A 27,060-nucleotide genomic window follows, 5' to 3' on the forward strand; every position below is an offset into this window, starting at 1 on the left:
CTCCCTTCTGAAAAATCATCAAACATTGTGAAGTCAGAGGTGATGTAAATGTGGTAAATGAGGTGAAAGGCTAAGCCTCATTTCTTAGGGGAACAGGGCAACACTCTGAAGTGTTCCTAATGACTTGATTTCTGATCCCAGAAAAGAATGTCTAAATGTGATTTCATGAAACGACACGTTAGGCTTGGCTTTGGAGATACTGAGACCTCAGAGGTAAAAATTACACTTTATTTACAAGAGATATCAAAAGCCCTCCCTAATTCCAGATAAGATAGTTGCCAAATAGACAGCGATCTCTCTCAAGTACTGCACGGGTTCTCTCTGTGTGGCAGCTGCTTAGTGATGTGTAAGTGAAATTGTTCTTTTGGCCATTTTGGATTTTTTTTAAGGTGCTGATAAATTAGAGGCCTTTTCTAGGAGGAGAAAGAGGGAGAATTTTTCAGGGGAAAGTTGATGTTTTCCTTGCCTAGTAAAGTGTGGTATCTTCAGATCCTGTGTTGTGTGATTAAAGCATCCAAGCTACTTTCTTGTCAGCAGTTAGGATACTAAAGTTTCAAAATCAGACTTGTGGTGATGTTTGTAGTTCTGGGATGATGCTGTTTTCTGACCTTACATTTTCAGTCCAGTGGGTAGCCCCACTGCAGAACTATTTTTAATCTGTTTGGGAGCCTGGTGTTTTATACTTATTCCCCAAAGCTGCTTCAATAATCCCTCCTGAAAACATAGGTCTGCACCAAGGTTCTTGGGACTGCCAGCTCAGCACCAGCTGGGAGAAGCCACTTAGATTTGTGCCGGTGTTACTGACAGATCCAAAAGACTTGCCAGTCTGCTTTTTGCTTATTTCCTGAGTAGAATGGAGGTTATGGCTTATAATTGTTTTCAATGCTTTGATCTCTAATACACAAACACGTTATGTTCCTCTCTGTGGAATGGATCAGCTCACATTGTGATAGTTCTTTGTAGCATAAAGTTGTCCTACAGCTGAAACAGTAATGGATGGCACACATCCCTGGCTAGCAGGAAGGAAGGGAAATTACTCACACTACTGCAGGTGGTGTCTCTTGTTTCCCAGCCTGGATATGAACAGGCTTTTCACTTGATCAAAATTGAGATTCTGGCTTTGATGGTAGTGCCTTTAATTCAGGTGCCTGAATGTACGTGAAAGAATTAGATGTTAAGTAAAAATTTCTCATTTCTTGCTCCTTGGTTGCTGGAACATGCAGAGTTTTTGGAAATATGATGGACTGAGGTACGAAGAAAGCTGACATAGAGAACTTAAGAAATGTTTGCTGTGGCATCTGGTAGATGTGGGTCCTTAGGAATGCCCAAATGCTCCTGACCAAGAGGGAGAGCTGGTCTCATCATTGCCTATTTTATTAAGTGTGTTTAAACCCCCTGAGAGACCTGGCACGGAATGTAAAACTGCCTCAGCCATTGACTTGTGACAAGTCAGCTGTCCCCTGGAATGCTCTGTGCAACCTTTGTACATGATGCTATGCTGATGTCAGGCTCATGGCAGTGCTCCCATCCCCTGGGAAGGCACGGGTAGAGGGCAAAGGGAACTGTCCTCTCCAGCCTTTCTCTTTGCCATTGTTCCCCCATCCCCCAGGCGGGCTGCTGCACCTTTCTGGAGTTAGATGGACCTGAGGAGCAAAGGTCAGACCACTTAGGAAGAAAGAATGTGCTTTTCTGAATAGGGTTGATAAATGTGTCTGAGCATTAGAAACTGACTTGAGTTACATGACCCTGCAGTTTCTCTGCTTTGGGAAGATTCCACTGCTTCCTTTGTGTAGCAAAATGTCAAAAGATACTGCAGTACAGGAGGGTGTTGCAAGCTCTTGGGCATTACAAAGGCGTGTCTCAATAACCTCTGTCCTCATGGTTTGTACTGAGGATCAGGCCTTGATACAGTCTAGTATGAACCAGTAACTGCAGGATTTCTGTAGCAAGAGCTTTCTGAAGGGAGTGTTGCATGCTCTTTCTGAGCCCCAAACAAAATGTTCTTCCACGGTTTGATTACCCCTTTGAGAGGATTTGAAAGATGAAAACTTATTTTTTCTGCTAGTGTGTACGGCTGAGACCATTAGCCAAATATGTTCTTGTTCTAAGTGTGCTAAGTGACTTAGCTGTTTGTGGAGATTTTAATTCGTTGAATGCAGTGGTTCAAGTCTGGTCAGAAATTATTGTGTAAATGTATTTGCTGGTCCCGGTGCACCCCCAAATCCATTTCATAGACAAAATGTAAAATGCCAGTGCTGTGAATGGGTTCTTCCTTGAGCAGTGTTTTGGTTTGGTATTTCTCACAACTTTTATGGTCACAGTACTGCTAAGAATGATGTGCCAGAAACTTACTGAGAGTACTTGAGTACTACAGAAAGTACTGAGTTATTTCTACAGTTAAAATTAATTTCTGGGAGAGCTATTGCCTTAGCAGCAGCAGAACTGAGAAAATGAGTGACTGTATTGGCAGGGTAGGTTGTGATTCAGCAAAATCTGATACAGTAAGCAGTACTGGCTCATACTGGGAAATTACTTGGTGGAGATAATGCCATGAGTCAGGATGCCGACCTTTCAAAAGGGAACTGCATCTTCCTATGTCCCACAGCTCATTTGGAGGGGAAAGGTGGAAAATGCGTGGTTTAACATGGGTCTGGGTCCTTCCTGTGCAGACTGAGCATCATCTGTATGCTCTTAAAAATATGCCTTTGATACTGATTAAGCTATTATGATTTGAACAGGATAATATCCTGATCTCTTGATATGAGCTCATTTCTACCAGGTCACCTGTCTGTCTTGAAAATGCCCATAATAGCAATGTTCCTAGAAATAGAAAGGAGTCTTGTGGAGGAGGAATTGATGTGGATAGTGGGTAACCACCAAGTCAGCCTTCATTGACTGAGCTTTCCATCCCTTAACAAAGCTGCCATGTAGGGAAAGGAAGGATTCAGGCCAGAATGGCTACTCTGACATCACAGGCTTTGGAGTGGAAAAAGGATTATAATTGTTAACTCAGTAAAAATGAAGCCTGAGATAAGAGGGCTGTATGAAAGCTCTCTGGAACTGAGTCAGATGGAGGTCAAGAAAGCCTTCTGCCCTGAGAACAGGTTAAACTGGCTCCAGCCTCATCAGGGCTTGAAATGAGAGGAAGTCTCCTGACTCTGATGTGGTTCTGCCAGAGGCTTTTGCAGGAACCAGGGCAGCTGGGAAGCTTTGACACTCATTGGAGAGCAAAGCTTACTTTATTCCCTATTTCAATCTCATTCTCTCAGACCACCCACTGGAAAAGAGCAGGTTAGCCCCTGCGAGCTGGCAGCCCTTCCCAAGGGCAGGGGAAGGGGCTCTCTATAGCTCACCCTAAAGCTGGTGATTTGGCCTGTTTTTCTGCTGCTCAGAGCTTTGAAGTGAGAGCTGAGAGAGTTGGGGCTGTTCAGCCTGAAGAAGAGAAGGCAACTGGAACACGTTGCCCAGAAAAGCTGTGCGTTCTCCATCCCTGGAGGTGTTCAAGACCAAGCTGGATGGGGTTCTGAGCAACCTGATCTGGTTGAAGGTGTTCCTGTCCATGGCAGTGGGTTGGGACTAGGTGATCTCTAAGATCCCGTCCAACCCAAACCATTCTATGATTCTGTGAAGATGCCAAGAAATGAGCAGTTGCACAGTCAAGGGAAATGCCAGGTTTGTTCAGCTTGGCAAATTCTTGGGTGCAATCCTTTTTGGATTGAGTTTGAATTTAGTTGAAACTTCCCAAGACTGCAAATGCTGGTTTTGGTTTTAGTGAAATCAGCTATATACAGGCTTGAGTTTCACTTAACATAGTTCGGACTTCTGGTTTTTTGCTTCAGTATGATGAGACTACTCTGAAAGAAGGCAGGCTGGGTTGTGATGTGTCTGTCAGCTTTGTGAACACGTGCTGTGTGTCCTGTGTCTAGCTTGGCTTCTGGGGCTTTCCATGCAGCCTGGACTCAGTGGTTGCTGTGCCAGTAGCAAGGCTGACAGAGGCCGTTCAGGCTCTTGGTGGCCGTGTATCTGAACTAGAACTGAAGCAGCTGTGGAGTGCTGAGTTGGCTCTCTGAAGACTGAAACCAGAGTTGTGAAGTACTGACTAGCACTGAGTGTTGTTTTGGTTTGGTTTTTTTAATTACTGTGAATTACTCTGAGTTTCTTCATAAGAACTGTGTATAGGTTTGGGTTTGTAGACACATCTGAAGAAGGTGAGTGATGATTACCTGGCGAAGATATTCTTTGAAAATCACAACATGTCTGACTAACTGTTGGGTTTTTTTGGTAACTTTTTTCCTTAAGTGAATACTGCATTTGTGAATTAATGTTTTCTTTCTGTTCAACAGTGGGCCACTATCCGGTTACAAAAAGGTGTCAAAAAGCCGCAGCCGCGGATGCCACAGACTCCTACTGCTAATGGTGAGAGCTTGGGGTAAAGTTCCATTGATAAGACTAATGTTCTAACGTTGGAAGTACTGAGGCCTTCTCAAAGCAGTTAGATGTGTGCATGAGAGAACTGGAAAAGAGGTGGGGTGTTACATGCTCACTGAAAGTCATGGCTTATCCTCAGGCAGCTGCTCACTCACTGCCCCAGCGGGATTGGGGAGAGAATCACAAAGAGTAAAAGCCTGAAAACCTGTGGGCTGAGATAAAGACAGTTTAACACGGAAAGCCAAAGCGACACACACAAACAAAGTGAAGCAAGGAATTAATTCACTGCTTCCCATGGGCAGGCAGGTGCTCAGCCTTCTCCAAGAGAGCAGGGCCCCATCATGGGTAACATGATGACTTATTTTAACATGCCATCACTCCAAATGTCCTGCTTTCCTCCTCCTTCTTCCCACTTTATATCCTGAGCATGATGCCATATGGTCTGGAAGATCCCTTTGGTCACTTTGGGTTACTTGTCCGGGCTGTGTCTCCTCCCACCCTCCCAAGCACCCCCAAGTTCCTCACCAGCCTGGCTGTGCACAAAAAAACAGGAAAGCCCCTGGCTCTGTAAATCCTGCTCAGCAATAACAAAAACATCTTTGTATTATCAACCCTGTGTTCAGCACAGATCCAAAACACACCCCAGTACCAGCCACTGTGAATAAAAGTAACTCTATACCAGTGAAAATCAGCACACTTATAAACCTAATTGTTTTGCAATACTACTTATTACAGCTGGTGATGAGGAGGTCAGCGGCTCTGACCCAGGAAGAGGTGACCGGTCTGGGGAGATGGTCCTGAAAGGAATCGCCTTCCCGAGGCCCAGTGTCTCCCCTCAGCTGCTGGCAGGAGGGCCCTTGCAGAGGCTGTCAGCTCTTTAGTGATTATCAGCTCATGATTCCAGCTCAGCTCTGCAGGGCAGCCGCCAGGCCAGGCCAGACAGAGAGACAAGAGACTCGTGTGGCTGGTTCTGCACGAAGGTAGCTTTATTGTTGGTCCCCTCTGGCGAAGGGGAAAGCCAGGGATGAGAACCCTCTCTGAGCCACAGGGGCCAGAGAGCTTGCTTTTATAGGGATACAGGGGATGGGTGAAGACCAATGGGTTACAGAGGATCTGGGATGGGTGAGGACCAATGGGTTACGAAGGATCTGCATAGGGTCTCCTAAAGGATTGTGGGTCTGTCTTTTCTCGCCGTGACCAAAGAAGTGGCTGCCTGCTGGGCGATTGCAAAATCTCTTATCTCAGCAGAGATCCCTCCAGGGCAGGGGCTGGGCATACCCCACAACTCCTCCTTCTGTATTTATTAAAAAGGCATTCCCAGCAGCCTTTCTGCAGCAACGTAGGAGGCAAGAGAACATAAGTAACACAGTAATAATTACAATGAATACCCACAAAGCTCCCTTAATCAGAGATGCAATCCATCCCGTTAATTGTCCAAAAAGGTCATTGACCCAGTCCTGGCTCTTATCTGCTTTTAGGTCATCGAGGCAGCGGTGAGGACAGCATCAACGTAGATACATTTCATCTTTGGGCAGAGATGGGGCTTCTGAGAGGGAATATAAGCGAGATTTGTTAGCTTTGTGGTGAGAGGGGAGGTTTTGGGGTTTAGGGAGGTTTGACAAGGGTTGAGGGAAGGGGATATTTTGGGGTAACAAGGGGTGATAACATATAAACTAAGGATCAGTTTTTTCAGGCTGTGTCTGGCCTATGGCTTGACTTTTGCCATAGCTTCTTGTTCAGCTTTCTGTTTCAGACAGAGAAGGCGAACCGTGGTGCGTCCTGAGGATGGAGCGGGATGTTAAAGAAACAGTCTTTAACAGTCTGCTGCTGTGTGGTGGGACGATGTTTTTCCTGGTTGTTGGGCATTCGGCGACGTTTTCATCTTCATGCAGAGTTTGGGGAGGTCCTGTATTTGACTCAGGAGAGTTCTTGTTGGAGTTTGTGGAAGCAGTGTTTGTAGGGCCTAGGTATGGTTTTATACTTTTTCCTGGGAACCACTTCGAGCCAGATGGTAGCTGGACACAGGCGTAGCCTCTCCCCCAGGTAATCAATTGGAAAGGCCCAGAGACCTGGTGTGATTCTGGGTCTTTCACCAGCACTGGTGGCTTCTCCGTGAGCTTAGCTTGGGTTGAATTTGAGAAGTGGCGGAGTACTGGGGGGTCAGGCTCTGACGATGTACCATTTAGGAAGTTAATGACATAGAGAGCCTTACAGAGTCTTTCAACAGGAGACAAGATTTCTGTTTCTCTCCGTTGCTGGTTGAGGACTCTTTTGAGGGTTTGGTGGGTCCTTTCTACGATGGATTGTCCTGTGGGATTGCTAGGTATGCCTGTCTTGTGTTTTATTCCCCATTGTTTGAAGAAATCTTTTAACTTACGAGAGGTGTAGGCAGGCCCATTATCTGTTTTGATTTCTTCAGGGACTCCCAGGGTGGCGAAGGCAAGGAGGAAATGCTTGATGACGTGGACAGCACTTCCTCCTGCATGGGCTGACTCAAACACTGCCCCAGAAAATGTGTCGACTGCCACGTGCACATATTTGGATCTCCCAAAGGATGGGAAGTGTGTTACATCAGTTTGCCACAATTGGCAGCTGTTCAGACCACGGGGATTGACTCCGGTACCCATAAATGGTATTTGGTAGTTCTGGCAGTTCGGGCACGTTGCAATGATCGCATTTGCTTGATCTTTTGAAAGCTTGAACATTCTGACGGGGGCAGGAATGTTTTGGTGAAAAAATGCATGTGACAACTTTGCCTGGGCAAAGAGGTCAGGGACGTTTGCAGTCTCTGCTGGCATGGCCAGTGCATCTGCTCTCCTGTTCCCTTCGGCAATGGGACCAGGGAGGTCAGTGTGTGACCTCACATGCATAATGTAGTAAGGCTGTTTTCTGTGCGAGATTAAATGGATTAATGTAGAAACCAATTGGTATAATTTTTGGTTGGAGACCTCCTTTAGAAAAGCATGTTCAGCCCTCATAGCTATGCCAGCGACATAAGCCGAATCTGTGACCAAATTAAAAGGTTCATCTTTAAACTTCTCAAAGGCTCTGACAACAGCTGCTAACTCAGCAATCAGTGGAGATCCCTCTACTATTTGGATATCAGATTCCCATTTTTGGGTATTGGGTTGCCTCCATGTCATGACAGACTGATGGGACGAGCCAGACCCATTGGTAAAGATGGTCAGAGCTTTGAGAGGTTTTCTACTTTGGATTAATTTTGGAATCAATTTAAAAGCTGCATCACAGTAGAAAAATCTATGTTTTGGCATGTGAATGGAAATTTGGCCTGTGTAGCTATCTAGGGCTAACTGGAGGCTTTCATTTGTCTGGAGCAACTGCTTTAGATCTTCAGTGGTCAATGGCAAGTATATGCATGTGAACTCACACCCTGCAAGAGAGCAGAGATGGGTTCTGGCCTTTTTTGTTAAATGTGCTATTACTTCTTGGAAGGTGGTTAATGTCTTTGTAGGCTGATGGCTTGTGAAGACCCATTCAAGTATCAGCAAAGGGTCTCTTGAGTTGAGGGTCCCATTGGAAGATCAGTCCATGTAAATGGGGAGCCTTACTCAGAACTGCAGAGAGACAGGCTGGGTTCAACGTGATGGGCTTGGCGTGAAGACAGGGCTTCCTGGACTTTGGTGATGGTATCTCAGGCTTCAGGCGTGAGGGTGTGTGGAGAGTCCAAGTCTCCGCTACCGCGGAGGAGGTTGAAGAGGGGAGTGAGGTCTTCTGTTGTGACTCCTAGTAGGGGGCGTATCCAATTTATGGATCCGCACAGGCTGTGTAAGTCCCTTACGGTTTTGGGATCCTCTTTGATGGTGAGTTGCTGGGTTATGATGGTTCTCTCACGGATCTGGAGGCCGAGGTAAGTCCATGGGCTGGAGTGCTGCACTTTGTCCTCACGAATCTCGAACCCTGCTTCTTCTATGGCTTCAATTGTCTTTTTAAGAGTTCTGTCCAAATAAGTTTTTTCTGATGCACAGATTAGTATGGCATCCATATAGTGGTAGATGATTGCTTCTGGGAACAGGCTTCTGACAGGGGACAGAATGTGGGCGACGTACCACTGGCAGATGGTCAGGCTGTTCTTCATGCCTTGTGGGAGGATGAGCCAGTGGTATCTTCTGAGTGGGGCTTCATTGTTAAGAGAGGGGATGGAGAAGGCAAACCGTGGTGCGTCCTGAGGATGGAGCAGGATGTTAAAGAAACAGTCTTTTATGTCTGTGATGGCCAGCAGCCAGTCTTGGGGCAGCATCGATGGTGATGGCAGGCCGGGTTGGAGGGGGCCCATGTCTTCAATGACCTCATTGATCTTTCGTAGGTCCTGGAGTAGTCTCCATTTGTCCTTGCCAGGCTTTTTCAGTACAAAGACAGGGGAGTTCCAAGGGCTTGTGGTTTCGGTGATATGACCTTTGGCAAGTTGCTCTTCCACCAGGGCTTCCAGCATGCTGAGTTTTTCTTTTTCAGGGGGCCACTGCCTTGTCCACTTTGGGTTGTCAGTCTTCCAGGTGAGCGGGGGAGTAGATGGCAGCGCGCGTTTCTCAGTGGCCCCAGTCAGAAATCCTGGCTGGGAATGGTAAGGGTGGCACCCCACTGGGATAGAAGGTCTCTGCCCCGTAGGGTGATGGGGGCTCTTACCACAAATGGTCGGGTGGTCGCTACCTTGCCCTCCGGTCCTTAGGTGACAATGTTTCGTTTGCTTCTCATGGATACTGCAGCTCCACCAATCCTGGAGATCATACCTGCCACTGGCTCCAGTTCCCAATTCCCTGGCCACTCGGAGCGGGCGATGATGGTCACGTCTGCTCCAGTGTCCAGCATCCCTGGGCGGTAGACCCTCTCTCCTTTACAGAACAAGCTGCACTCGATGGTCGGTTTGTTCGAGCCCACAATCTCTATCCACATTGCTGTAGGATTGAGAGGAAGCTGTTCTGGGTGGTTCTGTGGAAGTAAAAAAGCTTGGGCAATCGGTGTTCCCTGTGGGAGAAAGAAAGGTGTGTCCGTGCAGCAAAGCTGGACAAGAATCTCTTGTCCAGGGTGCACTGTTTGTATCTCAGGTAATACAAAGAGTTGTTCTGGACCATGGAGGGTATCGCTTAGGATAAGAATGTCCCATGGGCCGTTCTGCGGTCCATACTTTCGTGTGGGGATACAATAAAAACGCTCGTCAACAAAGTTAAATGGCAGTGATGTTACCAGTTGGCGTCTGGTTCCGATCGGTAGCACTACGTGTGTTGGATCCTTCTCATGTGTTCTGGGATCGCCTGGGATGATGGTGCCGGGTGAGGTCCAGTTGTCTGCTCTCGGTGGTCCGATGTGGAGTTCACAGCTGGGGCAGGGTAGTATGGCCTTTGATTTGTTGTCTGGGTGCGGGGCCTTGACACCACACTGCGATAGAAGTTTTTTGGACGCTGCTGGTGCTGTTGCTGTCTCTGGTGCCTTTGGTAGGCGGCACGACGGTCCTGGGTGGGTGACCTTTGTGGGCAGTCCTTTATTAAGTGTCCAAATTCGCCACAATAGAAACAGCAGGCATTCTCCTTAGAGACTGCTGCAGCAAATGCAGCAGAAACTCTCTCTGTGATGCCTTTTACAACTGCTTGGGTCATTGTGTTTTCTGCAGATGTGTGTCTAGTACAGGTCTCTATCATTTGTTCTATTGTGGGTTCTGTGTCCATAGGTTAGGGCCCTCAAGATATTCTTATATTGTTCGTTAGCATTTACCATGGCGAGTTTGCCCAAAAGTTCCTTTCGTCCATCCAGACTCTCTGTTTCTCTAAGCCAGCTTTTAAACGATCAACAAACTGAATGAAGCTTTCATTTGCTGACTGTTTGATGTTAGAGAAATATTGTGTAGGAACAGAATCATCAGGGGTAAGAAACAGCGATGTCTTAGCTGTAATAGCTCTGTCTTTTAATGCTACTTCAGGTAAGGTTGTAGCTTGATCTGAGGGTTTTTGGAGGTCACCTTCTCCAGCTAGTTGTTCTATTGTCCAATCTGTCTGATTTGCATCTTTAGCATAAGTGTCAGACTGTTTTTAAATGTCTCTTCCAATGCCTTTCCCATAACATATATTTGGCAGGGGAAAGGATGCAATTAATAATGTTTTTAATATCATGTGGTACTAATGTATAGGCAGAGAAAGTGGTTTCCAATAAGTTTCTAAAGAAATGTGACCCTCTCCCATGTTCTTTTGCTGCCTTGCAAAGCTCTGAGTTCTTTGTATGGGATAGGTTCCCATGTTTTTGTAGTTGGACCACCCCTCCTCCCTTTCCCTATAATGACTGTAAAGGCTGAGATTTTCTGGGCTAACTCCCAATCTCCCTCCCAGTTCGCTTCCCTGCGTGTCTGTGCCCATCGGTCCTCAGATTCAGAGTCAGAGCTGCTGCTACTGTCATCTGAAAAGGAGGGATAAGCTGTGGCAGGGCAGGGCCGGGATACAGGGGGCGTAGCGCGGCGTTTTTGAATTGCCGACTTTCCTTTAGCCAGGGCAGGGATAGCGGGGGTGGTTTGAGGGATGGGAAGGGGGTCTGTTGTGGCAGTATGGGGGTGGAGAGGTTGTACAGCAGCAGGTCATTTGGGGGGGGTCGGGTTGCAGGGAAGGGGGTCTGTTGTGGCAGTATGGGGGTGGAGAGGTTGTACAGCAGCAGGTCATTTGGGGGGGGTCGGGTTGCAGGTAGTGCCGGTTTCGCAATTCCGTGTGGAGTCGGGATGGGCTGTAGGAGGGTGTGGGGGGCGGTGGGCTTTAGGGCAGGAGCGGAGGAGATGGGGATTGCCCAAGAACCCGTGGTAGGGGAAGGGGGGGGTGCAGGGAGAGGGGGAGCATCAGCAGGGATTGCGCAAGATGCAGCTGGGGAGGGAGAGAGTGGGTGTGCCGGCACCTGCCAGGGTGTCAGGGCCATTTCCAGTGGGGGAAGGGGGGAGGGAGATTCCACTCCTCGGGCGGTAGCCTGGGGCAGTGCCGCGGATAGCTGGGTCCCGCCAGCGGCGAGAGGGGCAGACGCTTGTTCCGTGCCCCGCAGTGCGTGTGCGGAGCTCTGCGGGACCAGTCCCGTGTTGTACGATTCCTGCTGTGGGGGTGCGGGGGTGGAGCAGCTTGCTGGGACGGGGCCTCCGCGCTGGGGTGGGGGGGGGCAGGGCCGCGTGGAGCAGGGATGGGGTGGGACGTGGTGGGGTGGGGGGGGGTCAGAGGCACCGCGAGCCGGTGCGAGAGGGGGAAGGGTGGTGTCGTGCGGGAAGGGTGCGAAATAGCAGGGGCACAGGGAGATGGGGCTGGGGGCGGCTCAGAGGCATCCATCCTGGGGAGGGGGGATGGGTCTGGGATGGATCCCGTGTGCGCTGCCTGGGGGGTGGCAGTGGAACCGAGGGGGCGAGTGGGGGGGGGGGGGGTTGGGTATGGGAGAACTGCTGGAAATAGGGGATCGGTGTAGGGAAGTGGGGTGGCCGGTGCCCCGGCCGGGCCAGGGCGGCAGGCGGGGTCCGTGCTCTGGCTGGCCATTGCTTGAGGCAGAGAGGGGGAGTGGGAGGGGAGAAGGGCAGAGAAGGGGTTTGGCTGAGGGAGGGTTGTCGCATGACACATTTTAACCAATAAATGAAATAAAGGAATGAATTTGGAAACAGAGAGGTTTCCCAAGGCTTGAGAGGAGTACAGTTTGTTCCCCACTCTGTCCCAGAACGGATCAGAAAGGACAGTCTGTTGTAGCATCAGGAAAATTTCGAGATATCCAATTAGTGAAAGATTTAAGATTTTTCTTAGAAAGAGCACCTGTAGAGAATTTAAAGTCAGATTTTAAGAGAAGGGTTAGAAGGAAGGGGTATAGGTCTCTCTCAGATTGGGAAAGGCTGGGTTTAGCTTGCCTATGTCCCATCTTAGTTCCTCCCTCAGCAGAAAAAAGAGAAAAAACCCCAAAATTACTTTAAGTTGTGCGCAAAAAAGAGGAGGAGAGCCCCAAGTTTAAACTTACAAATCCCGTTTTCTGGTGGGGCTAGCTCCTAGAAAGGTCTGCTGGGGAGATGGTCTGGCAGTTTGATCCTCAGGGACTTCAGTCCTAGGTGGGAGGCGAGGGTCTTGAACTGTCCCCATCCAAAAGGGCCTGCTAAAACGTAGGCCTATCTTCAGAGGATCAGTGCACGAACGGCTGGTTCTGTCTTGGCGAGTCAAGACGGAGCTCAGGCCAGGTCCGGGGTCCAATGGCTGTTCGGGCACCAGTTATTACAGCTGGTGATGAGGGTCAGCGGCTCTGACCCAGGAAGAGGTGACCGGTCCGGAGAGATGGTCCCGAAAGGGATCGCCTTCCCGAGGCCTGGTGTCTTCCCTCAGCTGCTGGCAGGAGGGCCCTTGCAGAGACTGTCAGCTCTTTAGTGATTATCAGCTCGTGATTCCAGCTCAGCTGTGCAACTACTGGCTAGCAGACAGTTCCTGCAGAATAAAATGCTGCTTCTACTGACTGGCTTGTACTGAGTAGCTGAAAAATCAGGGCATGAGGAAATGAAGGGTATGAAGCAGCATGAAGTTTAACGAAACAAAGTAGAGCTGAAGATGGAGACTGTTCTCATCTGATGGAAATTTTCAAGTTTAAATATGAGGAGGTTGATTTTCATCTTGAAATTTGTCTTTGCTGCTTGCAGGGTTGCTGGCCAGCTATCTCAGTGCTAACAGCACTAGAGTGCACTTAAATATTCTCTGAAGAGATTTGAGTGTTTGGACAGTACTTTTCTTTCCCAAGTTCAGTGCTTTTTCTGTGGTAGGACTGCAAGTTGAAAGTGTGTGGTGGGCTACTTGTCTTTTTTTCAGTCTGCTGCTATTGACCTTTTACCCTCTGGAGTTAATATCAGTGTTTGCCAAACGTCTTGCACTCACTATCTGTAGAAAGACAGCTGAAAAGTTGCTTCATATTTCTTCCTTTAGCCCAATTTTGAAATTAGTTCTTTTGCTGTATCTTAACTCATACTGTGTGAGTCATGGTAGGCTGTAGTAGGTCAGAGTTGGCTTTAAGACTTTGGAGCCATGAGAGAAGTCTGAATTTGCCCAGGAAACAGGAGAAGGCTGAACAAGACATTGCAGCTAGCACTTGGTTTCCTCTTGGTTCCTGAATGCTTCAGTATTGCTATTCAGTTGCTCTGTTTTGACAGCATTTAGCAGCAGGGTGAGCATTTTCTGTGTGCTCCCTCCTTAGGCAGCACAGCTGGAAGCAGGCCCAGCTTGCCAGTTGTTACCTGAGCCTATGGATTAGCTCATGTGAACATGATCCAGTAATGGGGACTGAATTGCCGAATTGGGTGTGCATGTTTCAGCTCCAAAGGGATATCCTTATCAATACTGTGAACACTGGGATCTCACTGTCTGCAGGCCAGGCATGGAACTGGCTTCCATGGCAGCAGATGCAACTGTCAGCACCTGTGGTAATAAGTGGTACTGCACAGCAGCTCTGAAAACAGGTTAGAGCTTGCCTTGTTTAATTGCTGACTTTCAAGTGGCTGAGAAAAAGTACATCCTATATCACTCACCAGTGTCCTGAAAGTTGTGAGGTTTTTTGGGAGGAAAGGGGGAAAGTCAAGGTTAGCGGTCGTTTTGGACAATGTCACTGCCATGTTGGCTGCTTCCCAGGTTGTCGGTGATGCAGGAAGATATCCTTTTTCTTCCTGTAAGGCTGACAGTGCCCCATCACATCATGGGCCAGTAAGAGTGCAAGAGACCCTACTCTTAGCTTAGCTTAGCTGCACAGTAGGAGCTGTTGTCCTCCTAGACATCTGATCATTCTTACACAGTTATTTCTTCTCTAGTAAAGAGATATCAAGGGAGAGAGGTCCTAGCTAGTAGATTGTCGTATGAGCTATCTTTCAAAAGCTACAAGTAGCTATTTCCTATCTGTGCAGCTGAGGGGTGCGTAGTGGTTCAGAACCTGCACTGAACTGAGTGTACTCCACTGCCTGGAGGAGCATTAGAGATAGTAAAAATGGCCTGAGGTAGTTCATATAGATGGTTGCATGCTGGCTACGTTCAAGCAGTCTTATGGATGGGGATACACAATCACAATGGTAGCCTGAAGCCCTTTTTAATGTCCTTTGCATATCTGAAATAAAAAGTTAAAACCTTTCCCCACTGGAGGTGGCTCTTTCTGCAGGAAGCTGGAGTCTTAACTGTTCTTACTTTGAGAAAGTATGGGGAGACATGAAGTCTGTAGTGCCAAGCTGTGCTCCATATCTTGCTCTTGGGAATTTTTTAAGCATAGGAGTAACTGACTTATGATTAAGAGTTCCTGGGTGTGGAAGAAAGTACTTGAGGGCCAGGGCAGGTGTAGGTCTAACAGTACATTATGTAAGTTGGTGTCCCCTCAGGTGACAGAACATGAGCAGACAGAGAGGCCCAATTACATTACACAATATTTACTGAGGGAGGAGAAACTCCTGCTGATAGTGAATTACAGAGTAGTTGATTTAAAACAGAGTAAAAGTAAATTTTTATGTGTGTGTACACCTATGTGTAAGTGCTGAAAGGACGTATCACCTCTTACGTCTTTCCTGTCCATCCAGCCATCACTAGGAGGTGGGTCAGGATACGAGGGAGCACTGCAGATGTATGTGCAAGGGCAGGTTTTCCTGTTCCCTGGCAGAGCAAAAATGGTCCTCCCCAAACACTTCGAAATTGTGTTCCTCAGTAAAAGAAAAAAATAGGCAAAAAGACAAGTGGGCACAATTCAGGAGACACCACCTTTCTCTGCAGTACCAAATCCAGTGTGCTTTACATCTCTTGGCAGAAAGGGCAGCCAGTGCCCCTGTGTTGGTGGTGTGATAAGGCATAGTTTCAAGGGAAATGTTGGCTGGTGTGGTTATGTGGGGAATTATGTGGTGCTGTTGCTTCAAGGCCCTTCTCTGTTAGAGGGCAGTGTGTGCTGGACCCAGTGGTAGCTCTTGGCTGAGCAGGTACTCGGAAGGTAGGCGTCTATCTCACTCCAGCTGAATAACCAGCTCTCAGCTCTGTGTGCTGACTGTGTTGCTTCAAGGTGGTGGGTTTAAAAAAGACAAAAATGCTAATAAGTTTTGAAAATTACATCCACTAAAAGAAAAGCTTATGTAAATAATGTTAATAGTATCTACTTACTACATAAGTAGATACTACTAAGGAGCTTATTACTAGATACTACTAAGTAGATACTACTAAGTAGATCTACTGACTATGTAAGTAGATAGTGTCAAATTTGAGCCTGGTGTAATTGACTGGAGTATGTGAGCTTGAAGGCTTGGGGCTTGCGCTGCAACACTGAGAAAAACAGTGACTATGGGGTTTTTTTTTTTTGGTTCAGAGTAATGTTTGCTGTACTCCTGCATAGTGCTGTCTTTGGCAAGCTCATCTCTGCCTATGGCCAAGGGGTTAAAGGCCGTTAAATGTGACTTGTGTTTACAAGAAGGCTAAGTACATCACCAGAGCAGTGTGTGTTTAATTCTGTTCGTAATACCTTCATGTGCTGCTGAGATCTTGGCTCAGAGTAGCTGTCAGAAGGCTGCAGGACAGCTGGTGCACGGGGTGTCATGTGACAAGGACAGCACTGGCTGATGAGGCAAGACATTACAGCCCTGCTATCTCAACTTGCTAGCAGTGTGATAAACTTGAGCCCTGGGCTGGGTTCGGCTGAGAAGCTGGAGCCAGATGGGGCAGCTGCTTGACTGGTGCTGAATAAGGGGGAAAGATAAGGGCTGGATAAGGAGGAAACATTCCCAGCTCTGGGAACTGGAGAGAAGGGTGGTACTTGTGTGATGGGTGCTGGAGCGCTCCCCTGGTTTCTTGCCTACAACCTTGTCTCCAGCAGCACAGAGCAGACAGGTTGGACTGACTGGCCTACAGTCCTGGATGTTCCACAGTTCCGAGATTTTTCCAAGTGTGAGAAAAATTGAATCAAAAACTGGATTTCTGATTTGGATTTAGTGTATGGCATAAGCGTAGTCCGTTTTGGTAAATGTTTGATGTGATGCATGCTTGTATAATTTAGATCCTGAAGAGCATGTGGCTTTTTGGGTATACCATATTAATGGTTTATGTTTGTAGGCTTGTGATAGGATGATACGGTGAGGTGGCCTGCTGGTACAATTGGAAGTCGTGGCTGTCAAGTTCAAAGCTGAAGGTGCCAATAGGTTTTGTTGCAGTGCTGTTCTTCAGTGCTTACCTCAGTGATTTGGGGGACTTGTATCCTGGAGCTTCCTGTGTTATCCCATATGTATGGTACAGTGTGATATGAAGATTTTCCATATCACTTGTAATTTAAATGTTACAATTATTGGCACAGGAAATTTGTTGAGAGATTTTTCTGCTGGCAAGACTTCATTGGGAGGCAGATTTCCTACAAAAATACATCCTTCAATGTGGAAAGTTTCTAGTAGCTTGAAGAAGTTGGGTGCTATGTCCTTTCCCGTTTTTATGTCATTGTGCAAGCACAGAGATTATGCAATTTATCAGAGGGTGTCTGACAGAGTGGCAGCCTGAACTTGGACCTCTGTAGTCCAAGTTGGGTGTCCCAGGGGATGGTTGTTCTGGTTAACTGTTACTCTAGATTTCTTCGGTCATCACTTTCTGGAGCCAGACTTGCTTACCAGCAAGCAGCTACTTGATCTTTGTTTAGCTTACACAATTTGTCCTTGCCTTTGAAAGCTCTAATGAGAAATTGGTGCTTATCAGACCATGAGCTTAAAAAATGAAAAGGGTGGGGGAGGGGAAATACTTGCTGTTCGCACTGCAGTTCTGAACTCTCCAGGTTTCTTTCCAGGTGTGATGTAGTCAGAGTTCAACTAAAACAGTTGTTAGTGCTGAACTAAATCAAGGCTTCTCTAGGCACAACTTTCTTTGATGTGGTGTTTTGGAGGGTTTTTTGTTGATTTTAAGTAAAATTAAAAAATAGTGTGGTGTGCCTGTACTTACAGAAAATATTTGTGCTGTGAAGGCAGGGAGGTGTTTGGTTCAAAGCTAATCCATGCACAGTGTTGTGGTCTGGGGCTTTGGCTGTGTTGTGGCTGTGGGACACCAGAATGTTAGGCAAGAGATGGGCTTAGGGGATAGGGAAGCCTTCATCAAGGAGATTGAATACTCTTAAATACACAGAGCACAGAAGGGAATTGAAAGGCCAAAGTCTCACTTGATTTCTTCTGAAAGCGTAAGAGAATCTTGGATAAAGTTTGAGTTGAGAACATGCCAGATGGTGGGAAAGAAAAGAGCCTTCTTCTTCGTGTTCAGTAGGTAACAGAACTTGATATAATCGCTGCTCAGGGTGTTGGTGTGAGGAAGGGGAGCTGGAACTGGCTTCTTGCAGGGTATGCTGTGTTCAACTGCACAGCTTCTCTTCCTCTCCTAGGAGGGGCTCTGACAGTAGATTTGTCTCCTTGAGTAATGCAGAGTGACAAGTGGTGTGGAGGGTGACTGTTACCTCACAGAATTATTTTCTCATGTGGTTACCCTTTCCTTCCCAAGGTATCATTGAAAGGGATGAAACGCCTATGGAGAAAGAAATTGCCCGTCTGCATCGAGCGGACTTCGAATTCTCCCACATTTTCTACTTCTGCAGAAAAGGGTTTGAGGCCATTGTGGAAGATGAAGTCACTCAACGATTTTCCTCAGAAGAGCTGCTCTCCTGGAATCTGCTCACAAGGACTAATGTCAACTTCCATTACATCAGCCTGAGGCTGACTGTGGTGTGGGTCATTGGGGTGATAGTGCGGTACTGCTTCCTGCTGCCCCTACGGTAAGCTCTGGTGCTGAGGGATTTTGTCAGTCTGGGAATGGGTAAATTTCTGTTTTCTTGGTAAATGTCATCTCAGCTTTCTTTAACCCAAAAGCAGCATTGGCAGATACAGAAGATTAACCTACTTAAAGGCTTCTTTTAGGTTAAGAAGGCCTTCAGAATACTTTTATGTTGCCCATTCACTGTGGAGAGTAGAGTAGGGCTGGTGGTCATCTTTTTCACAAATGCTTCCCTTGAGTCATGTATTGACAAAATAAATATAAGGTGGGCAAGCTCTAGTCTCCCTGACACTGTGTGCATGGGAGTATCTGGATCTGCTGCCTTTGCTACACCATGACTTTAAGCAATAGGTCAGGGAATTGCTGGGTTAGAGAACTGCATGTGTCAAGTATCTGAGGAATAATCGAATTTCTGCAATCCCTTTCCATTTTAAAGGGGCAAAGTGTTATTACAATGAGCAAAGCTACTTATTTTGGTTTAATGTCTGTTTTGTCTGTAGCTTTACCCTCGCTGCCATCGGGATTACGTCAATGATTGTGGGAACAACAGTGGTGGGACAGCTGCCAAATGGCAGGTAGGTACTATGTGTGAGGAATGAACTCGCCAAGTTGCATTAGTCAAAACAGCTGAAGATAAGGAGTGAACAGATTTTACCTATAACAGACTACTGATACTTCACCCACAGATTTGTGGACCTTGGGACCTTGCTTTTAGTGGCATTTTGAATTTGGGCTGAGGCTGGGTTCTTGCCAGTCTTGGCACTGAGGTTGATGATTTCTGATGGGCTCCTCCTACTGCCATGAGATACTCAAATGGGGCATTGTAGGGTAGGTAATAGGTTGGGATGAAAAACACACAGCAAAGAGAGGACAGCCTTGCCTAGCGATGTGGTACCAAGGGTATGACATATCTTGGCTGAGCTGCTGTAGCGAGTGAGTTGTAGAGCTGGGAATATCCCTCTGTGCTCCAGAATACCAGGAAAATTTCAGCCCTGAGTTGTGTTGAGTAGGCTGGAGAACATTGCATGTGTGTCTAACTGCTTTCCAGGATGCTTCAGGTGTCTGATTTCTTTCAGTGTGAAAAACTACCTGAGCGAAGTGGTTCACCTCACGTGCTCCCGCATCCTCGTCAGAGCTCTGTCTGGTACTATCCATTACCATAACAAGTGAGTGAGCAAAAGTGTGTCTATGCTTATATATGTGTGAGCATCCCATTAGAAATGGGGACTGCTCTCCTGAGGTGCAAGTTGATGTCACACTAGAGGCTGACTCACCTGACAGCTTCATGGAACTGTTGTGTGTGTAATGTGGTGCTTAGTGCACTAGCAGTCTAACAAAAAAATATGTAATTGCAGGGAAAACAGACCTCAGAAAGGAGGAATTTGTGTTGCCAACCACACATCACCGATAGATGCGATCATTTTGACAAATGATGGATGCTATGCAATGGTATGAGGAGATCTAAGGTGACCACAGGAGAGGGACCAGGAAAGGGAAAGATTGTGGGGTAAAGCTTGTAGACTTCAGTACTTAACTTTCACAGCAGAGATATTCACTTGAGCACTGGTCAGTGGGGAAAAGTGTAAATTGTGTTGAAATTGGTCTATATTATGTGCCGGGGAAGTTGTCCTGGGAGTGTCAATGCCAGGCTCTTCATCTGGTGAAGTACTTGAGATAGGCTTCCATGTGAGTGTCTAGATCCTCTCAAGTGAATGCATTTTAACACTTCTCTTGTCACTGCTCAATCCTGGTCTGCAGCCTCCCAGTGCATTTGGGTTTGTTGGATTTTTTTGGAGGGGTGGAGAGGAGGAAGTTCTGCCCTTCAGGTGTCTCAGATACTGATGTGCCTTGCTGGGCTTGCAGGTGGGCCAGGTTCACGGTGGGCTTATGGGCGTTATCCAGCGAGCCACGGTCAAGGCCTGTCCTCACGTCTGGTTCGAGCGCTCCGAGATCAAGGACCGCCATCTAGTGACAAAAAGGTGAGGTGTGTTCTGGGCTGCCTCCCTGGAGAGGCATCGGGCAATCAAAGACCCGGATGAGGGGATCTGGAAGCGAGTTGTAGGGGTGGTGTGCTGCACACTGATCACTCAGAACGACCTGAATGTGCTTGCTTGTGTGAGCTTCGGTGCAGTACACTGTGGTCAAAATGTCAGGTTCCCAGGTCACCAGGGAAGGCCTGAAACGTTTATACAGGGTGTCATGGTTCAGACCAAAGGTTCTGGTCAGGTCTGAATTGCAGACTCTCAAAAAGCATCTCAGCTGAGAAGCCATCAGCAAAATGACTAATGTCTGATGAATTCTGGTATGCATTTTGGAAGGATGTGAAGATACTTAAATGCTGGTGCTTTCTGTTGAAGAGAAATACTGATGATAAAATGGGCCTTCTGTGACAGAAACTGTCTCAGTTTCACTGAAAATTGCGAGCTACTAGAAATAAAAAGCTTTTTTTGTTTGGGTGAGAGGCAAAATGTCTTGTTATAAGAGCAAGCTGTATACAAAAGTGGTTTTCTGCAAAATGTCACCAAAAACATACCCATGAATACTGTAGTACAGGGATAAAAATTCTTCCTAATTTGTAGAGAACTTTTTAGGTTAATTTTGACAGGTTAACTTCTTCACTGGCTTATTGGCCTCTGCAGAGCAGGACAGCTTTGCCATGTTATCCAAGTGTTATTCAAGTAGTGTGAGCTGTAGGCATTTAGGAGTCCCCTTTTTAAGAAATCTGCTGTTAAGTACACAGAGTCTGGATGGACCACTGCATCAATAATTTTTTTTCTTATGAAGGCAATTTCTTGAAGGTTGAGTTGATCAGAGTTAGTTGGACTGACTTAATGGCATAAAATTGTTGGCTTCTCTGACAGTCATTAGTAAAATAATGTGGAGGAAAGAAAACAGGATGTTGCCTCAGTGTAATGCTCCAGGGGCCTAAGGGATGGCTTCAGTTTCTGTAGAAAAGAAAACCAAGTACAAATTAGTGTCTAGTAAAAGGCTTTGGTTTCAAACATATGTAATACATAAAGATATTTTTAATGCACCTGCCTGGGGAAAGAAGAGTGGAAAGGAGCTGTTTTTTAAACTTTCCTTCTGCTTCCACAGACTCAGGGAACATGTGGCAGATAAAAACAAGCTCCCGATCTTAATTTTTCCAGAAGGTAAGAAGCTGAACTACTTATCTCCATTCAGTGTTGATGTCATCCCTGTTCTCTTTTCATGGCTTCTGCTGCTCAAATCTATCTTCACCTCTGGCTTCAATTTCGTTAGGGCATTCCTGTTTTTCATCTTTAATATAAGATGAATATATATGAAGACAACACAATACTGTCCCTGGACGTTGCTTCTCCTGGCAGAAGCTTCAGGCAGAAGAACGGGAAGATTGCTTATTTTGCCCTGAGACTATCAATTCACTGTCCTGTGGATTTAACCTCAGTATTGTGCTTTTTGTGTTGCACACCTTCTGGCTTCATTCAGGGAGTCAGTCACAAGACAAAGGATAAAAGTGAGCAGGGGAGAGATGCTTAACTAACTGAGCAGCAAATGCAGGCCCTTTATGGGTAAGATCTGTTATGTTGATGTTGTGTTGTACTGAAATGGCTGTGTGAAGCAATGACTTTATCTTCTGGACAGGTACCTGTATAAACAATACATCCGTGATGATGTTCAAGAAGGGGAGCTTTGAAATAGGAGGGACAATCTATCCTGTTGCAATCAAAGTAAGTGGAAATAGCTAGCTACTGAATTTCGGAGTTTAGGATGGGTTTTTGTCAGAGGGGCAGGAAGTTGTCTCAATACAGCTGCTATTGAAAGCACAGTATCTCAGGCAATTGTATGCATGCTGTGGATGGCTCCTGGAGTATAAGTGGCTGAAATTAAAGTGAAGTCCTTCGGTCTATGGAGCCTGGCTGGTAGGCCCTGATGGGGTCAGCTTCTTCCTCCAGAAAGCTGGAAGGAAGAGAAATCCAGCTAGTCCTTCCTGGAGCTGAAGGGAAGAGGAGTGTCCTGCTCACAGCAGGCTTAACTCTTCTGGCTGTTCAGGCAAGTGGGTGGCATCTGCTGCTTGTTCTGCCACGTAATCCCAGGTCTGAAAGGCTGTGATGGTCTGGGAAAAGGCTTAATAATTTTTTTTGGTGATCCTTTGCAGTATGATCCTCAGTTTGGAGATGCCTTCTGGAACAGCAGCAAATACAACATCGTGAGCTATCTGCTGCGAATAATGACCAGCTGGGCCATTGTTTGCAACGTGTGGTACTTGCCACCAATGGTTAGAAAGGTAATCCAGCATCTGTTTGATTGCTGTTTAAGAGCTTGACTGTGTCTGCAAGTGTGTTTTTACTCTTTTTTTCCCTCCCCAAAACCTCTATCCACCCCCTGTCTCCAAATCTGAGTTTTATACTGGATTTTTGTCAGTGCTGGCTGATGTATGATTGGACTTGGCTTTTCCTGATGCAGCTTGGTGCTGCCAGCAGTGCATCAAATATGCAAAGGATAGCAGTAAATGCAGTACTGTTTACAGTAGCAGTAGTGTTAATATTCCATCCTGTTGAAGCAAAATTTTCTCCTAATTTCAACACTCTAGGGGAAAAATGAGTTATTATCACATGGGAACATCAGATTGTGATGTTGGTATGATAAGGGATGGTTTGTTTGGCAGTAAGCTAATTTGATGAGGCAGCAGATAAAAAACATTACGAAAGCCTGCTTCAATTGACTTCTCTCTGCTTTGATTATGTTGGATTTATGACCCTTGAAGGAAGATGAAGATGCTGTTCAGTTTGCCAACAGAGTGAGGTCAGCCATTGCTCGCCAAGGAGGACTGACTGAACTCCCCTGGTGAGTGATGACATCCTTGTTAGAATTCATGGGCTATTTGTGGTTAGTTTGACTGAGAGGTGCTTTCCCTCCTTTGCTTTGTGACAGATAACATTCAACAGCACTTTATTCCACTCAGAGAAAACAATGGAGTAACTCCACGTGCACATATGTCAAAGTAAAAATAAAGATGTATAAAGTCTTTGGAGCATGTAGCATGCAGTGAGTGTCATATAAAGGTTTGATGCTTTTGAAGAAGGTCCACTCATATTTCTTATGTTGAGACTTCTGCTGTGGTTAAGTAGCAGAAGTGAAGTTACTTGACAAATCTGATGAACAACAAAAAATAAAGCAGAAAGCCTCAAGCGTTGTTTTGACTTTCTCATGTTCTTCCTCAGTAAGTAGCAGGATAGTGCCTAGATTTCATATGACACAGACTTGAGAGCAAAATTTAGATGAAGAGAATGGGCAAATAGATTTAACTATGAGACCCAGCTCTGAAAAATACAAGGCAAGATATAACTGTAGTGTTGCAGAAGATTGGCTGCCTCTACAATCGGGGGAAGTAGCATCTCAGATTGCCAGAGATTTCTATTGTAGATACAGCCTGCTCCCAACATGAATAGGCTGTTTTAATGGGCTGAATTTAAAATTTGGACTGCATAAGCATTGTGGCTTAAGGTAAAGGTTTTAATAAGTGTACTTAAAATTGGATGTTGTAGAAGTTCTGAAGAAAAGCCTTTAATGATAATAATTTAGATTAAAACTCTACAGTTGATTGAGATAATTATTGTAATGCACAGTTTGATAGCAATAGCTATAACAGTCCTGATGGTTTACTGTTCCCTCTTTCTCTGTTCCAGGGATGGAGGTCTGAAACGAGCAAAAGTCAAAGATACTTTCAAAGAAGAACAGCAGAAAAACTACAGCAAGATGCTAGTGAGAAATGGATCAATAGGAAGCTTGTCTGCAGGAACTGAGTCAGACTGAATGGTGGTTCTTGAAAACTAACTTTGCACAACCAGCCTTAGCAGGAATAATGTGGTTTTTATAATTAAAAAAAAAAAACTGGCAAAAAATAGAGCAAGAAAACAAAATCCTTCGTTGCGTGTATGCATATTCTGTGTGTGGCTGGTGCAGAGCCTGCCAAGGGCAGTGTCTGTGTTCCTCCCTGTTCACTCTTTCCCTCTCCTGCCCCTCTCCATCTTCACGTGATGATGCACTGCAGCTCCTGGTATTCCCAAGCTGAATGCCTGCAGAGTTAGAAGATGAAAAAAACCACCCCAGTTTTTCTGTGTTTGTGAGGATGAAGGGAAGTACACTGAACAGATGCTGTCAGGACACTGGTTGTGAAGATACCTCTTGTTCATGGTACTTGAAAGGTTTAAACATAACACAATTTTGTTGTTGTTTTTTTTTTCCTGTTGCTCACAGACTTTTTGTTGTAGATTACTTAAATAACATGTTTAGGAGTCAAAAGATTGACTCTTTTTGTTAGCTTGCACCTGGATGTGCAAGGAGGGAATGGAAGCGAGGGCTGCACAGAGCCTATAGGATGGGAAAGGAGCTGCCCTGCCAAAAGCACAGATCATAGACTATGAGGAATTTGGTGGCCTTATAACATGGTATTGCCTTTATTGAGAACTGCTGCCTGAGGGAAGACAAGGGGCAAGTCCTTAATTTCCCTGTCCACTGCTGTTGTTGAAATTGCTTTCTTGAGCTCTGGAGCTGTAGAAGTAAGGTACAGTAAAGGTTGGATAATGTAGGCTATGACAGATGAATTTTTGTGGATTGTCATAAGTATCCATCTGCAAAAATTGCTAATGGCTTGAAGTTCTCAAGAGAGCTACTCCAGTAACACATTTTGTGTTTTCTGGGCCAGCAGTAGCTATCACAACTATAAACATAGGATCCGTAAGTCAGCTGTGATACGAGACATGGCATGTCCAAATCTGCAGTGTATTGCTGTCTGAATGTAATGAGAAATAAATTCTATATTTCTACTGGGTCTTGCGTGGCATTACTACTGTTCTCTAAATGTATGTAATTAAAACAGTTACACTTCCTGAGAGCTTAACATTGGACTCGTGGAAACTCCAGTCTCCGACATAAAGGACCAGTTGTAGCTGAGTTCTACAGATTTCTAACCTGGTTTTCTTTCATTTTTTTTATCTTCTCCTTGGACTTTAAGGCAGATAGATGGTATTTATCCTTTCTAGAGTAGGAGTGACTCATCATGCAGGCTCATCTTGAAAGTATAACATGAAGTCATATCAGGGAGACTCAATTAGTGAATCTGTAATTAACTGGAAAACAACTGAGCTCCTCATTTTTTAACCAAGTTAATTTCTAAGTAGTCTTTTTCTTTCAGCAAGGAGAAATTAAATTTAATGCTGAAAAAAAATTACTGTTCTATAAATCAAAATTTTAAAATCTTGTTAGAGCATAGTCTCCCGGAAAAAGAGTTCCTGTTTCCCATTATGCACTTACACAAGGACAAATACATAGGGAAGTGTTTTCAGATTTAGCATGGCAGGCCTTTAAGAAGGAAATTGTTTATGTTAAAAGGGTTACAGTGGTAAGACAAGTGAGACACAGCAAAGACTTTTTGCTTAAGGTGAACCTAGAGCAACTGTGGTCTGAGTTATGTTATTACTGTTAAGATGAACTGGTCATGCAAGCTTTGGGTTAATGAACGTGTTTGTCATAATTTACAGATATTAGCTGTGAGCTTGAGCTTTCCTGGATTGCACTCACAATAGGAAGCTTTGTAAGGACAACTTTTATGAAAATATGCCTGCCTCTTTTATATGCATACACACATAAAATACAGCTTAGGTGTAACACATTTAAAAATCTACTCTGTAAATATTGGGGTATGTATATGTATATAAAATATTTCTTTTAAGGTGTAGATTGTGATGTATTTCTCTGTAGATGGAACAAGAATTGTTTTGGTTGAAGGTTTAAATATACGATTCCTAAGAGAACCTTCACAGTCAGTTTATGGGCCCTTTGTTTTCTTCCTGCTCTTGGAGTTGATCATCAGTAGCTGAACTGCAGTGGTGTTTTGGAATCTTGAATGTACTCTTTGGGATGCTCTGCTAGGTGCATGTGTTTACAATAATAGGATTGTGAGCTTGCCCAAGGCTGCAGTTTGCTTCTTGCTTAGGGCAAAACTGAATTTTAAGGCAAAAAGCCCTGCTAAGTTGAAGGATAATGACAAGGTAATAGTGACACTGTAATGAAATGTTGTCTGACAAGCAAAATGGAATTCTGTGACTTAATTACAAATAGTCTCCACTGAACTGTTTTTTTTTTAAGAAAATCTGCCTTATTTTGGAGGGATTTATCAAGGAAGTGTGTAGATTTAGCTATATGAGTGGCACGGGCCATGAGGCATCATGCTGTCAGTTCTTAATTGAAAATATGTAGGTGAATGAATAAGCTGAGGTTTCTTGAACTGCAGCAGCTCGTACATCTTTATGAAGCACAAAGTCCTGTGTATTCTTTGACTCTTGGTGGGTTTTTGGTGTTGTATGCCCAGACTTCTCACTTAGCTCTGAAAATGTATTCAGAGAGGCTGTGTGGGCAGTGGTGATAGCTAATAGGTGGTTCAGGACTGCATCCCAGATTTGTTACAGACGTGAGAGCCACATTCTTGGGGTGGTTTAATTTCTACTTCGGAGGAGTATTTTTATAGGGCAGCAATGTACACCACGATGACTAATAGCAGAAGGCCAGTACATAGAAGGTGTTACTTGACTCAGTGCCAGTTAGGCCACTCTCTACTGCCTTTGGAAAGCTTCGTGTACATTTTTTTCCTTTTCCCCTGAGAGACCTGGGAAATATCGCAGCTTTATTGGTTTGAATGAGTAGAGATAGCTCAAGAAATCAGTGGTTGAACTGGAAGTTTTCATTTCTAGTGTCGGGCACATAGAGCATTGATTCTTATTTTAGGACATAAGTACATATTTTTGTTTGGATTTAGAGAAAGACCTTTGAGTTTAGAGAAGGGTTGGCCCCTTTCAAGCTTTGATGAAACTCTACACGCCTTGGACAGGTAGGTGGTTTTAAAGATGGTGATGGAATCCAATTC

The 27,060-nt window shown here is 45.5% G+C and overlaps 1 protein-coding gene across 2 annotated transcripts in view; it reads left to right on the plus strand.

Moving 5' to 3' along the window:
• The window catches only part of LOC138109435 (glycerol-3-phosphate acyltransferase 3), a 30,633-nt gene extending 5,664 nt beyond the window's left edge, over nucleotides 1-24,969 (plus strand). Inside the window, exons 2-12 of one of the 2 annotated variants that reach the window (XM_069012803.1) lie at nucleotides 4,344-4,416; nucleotides 17,886-18,156; nucleotides 18,656-18,730; nucleotides 19,232-19,321; nucleotides 19,511-19,604; nucleotides 20,019-20,134; nucleotides 21,252-21,307; nucleotides 21,780-21,865; nucleotides 22,294-22,422; nucleotides 22,903-22,982; nucleotides 23,825-24,969. In XM_069012803.1, the coding sequence (XP_068868904.1) occupies nucleotides 4,344-4,416; nucleotides 17,886-18,156; nucleotides 18,656-18,730; nucleotides 19,232-19,321; nucleotides 19,511-19,604; nucleotides 20,019-20,134; nucleotides 21,252-21,307; nucleotides 21,780-21,865; nucleotides 22,294-22,422; nucleotides 22,903-22,982; nucleotides 23,825-23,951 (1,197 nt within the window). In that variant the 3' untranslated portion in view covers nucleotides 23,952-24,969. Of the gene's footprint in view, nucleotides 1-4,343; nucleotides 4,417-16,366; nucleotides 17,655-17,885; nucleotides 18,157-18,655; nucleotides 18,731-19,231; nucleotides 19,322-19,510; nucleotides 19,605-20,018; nucleotides 20,135-21,251; nucleotides 21,308-21,779; nucleotides 21,866-22,293; nucleotides 22,423-22,902; nucleotides 22,983-23,824 lie in introns of those variants that run through there. The other variant, XM_069012804.1, reaches the window with a different exon arrangement.
• Nucleotides 24,970-27,060: the final 2,091 nt, after the last annotated feature.

The sequence above is a fragment of the Aphelocoma coerulescens genome, chromosome 4 (assembly GCF_041296385.1).
Source record: "Aphelocoma coerulescens isolate FSJ_1873_10779 chromosome 4, UR_Acoe_1.0, whole genome shotgun sequence".
Lineage (NCBI taxonomy): Eukaryota > Metazoa > Chordata > Aves > Passeriformes > Corvidae > Aphelocoma > Aphelocoma coerulescens.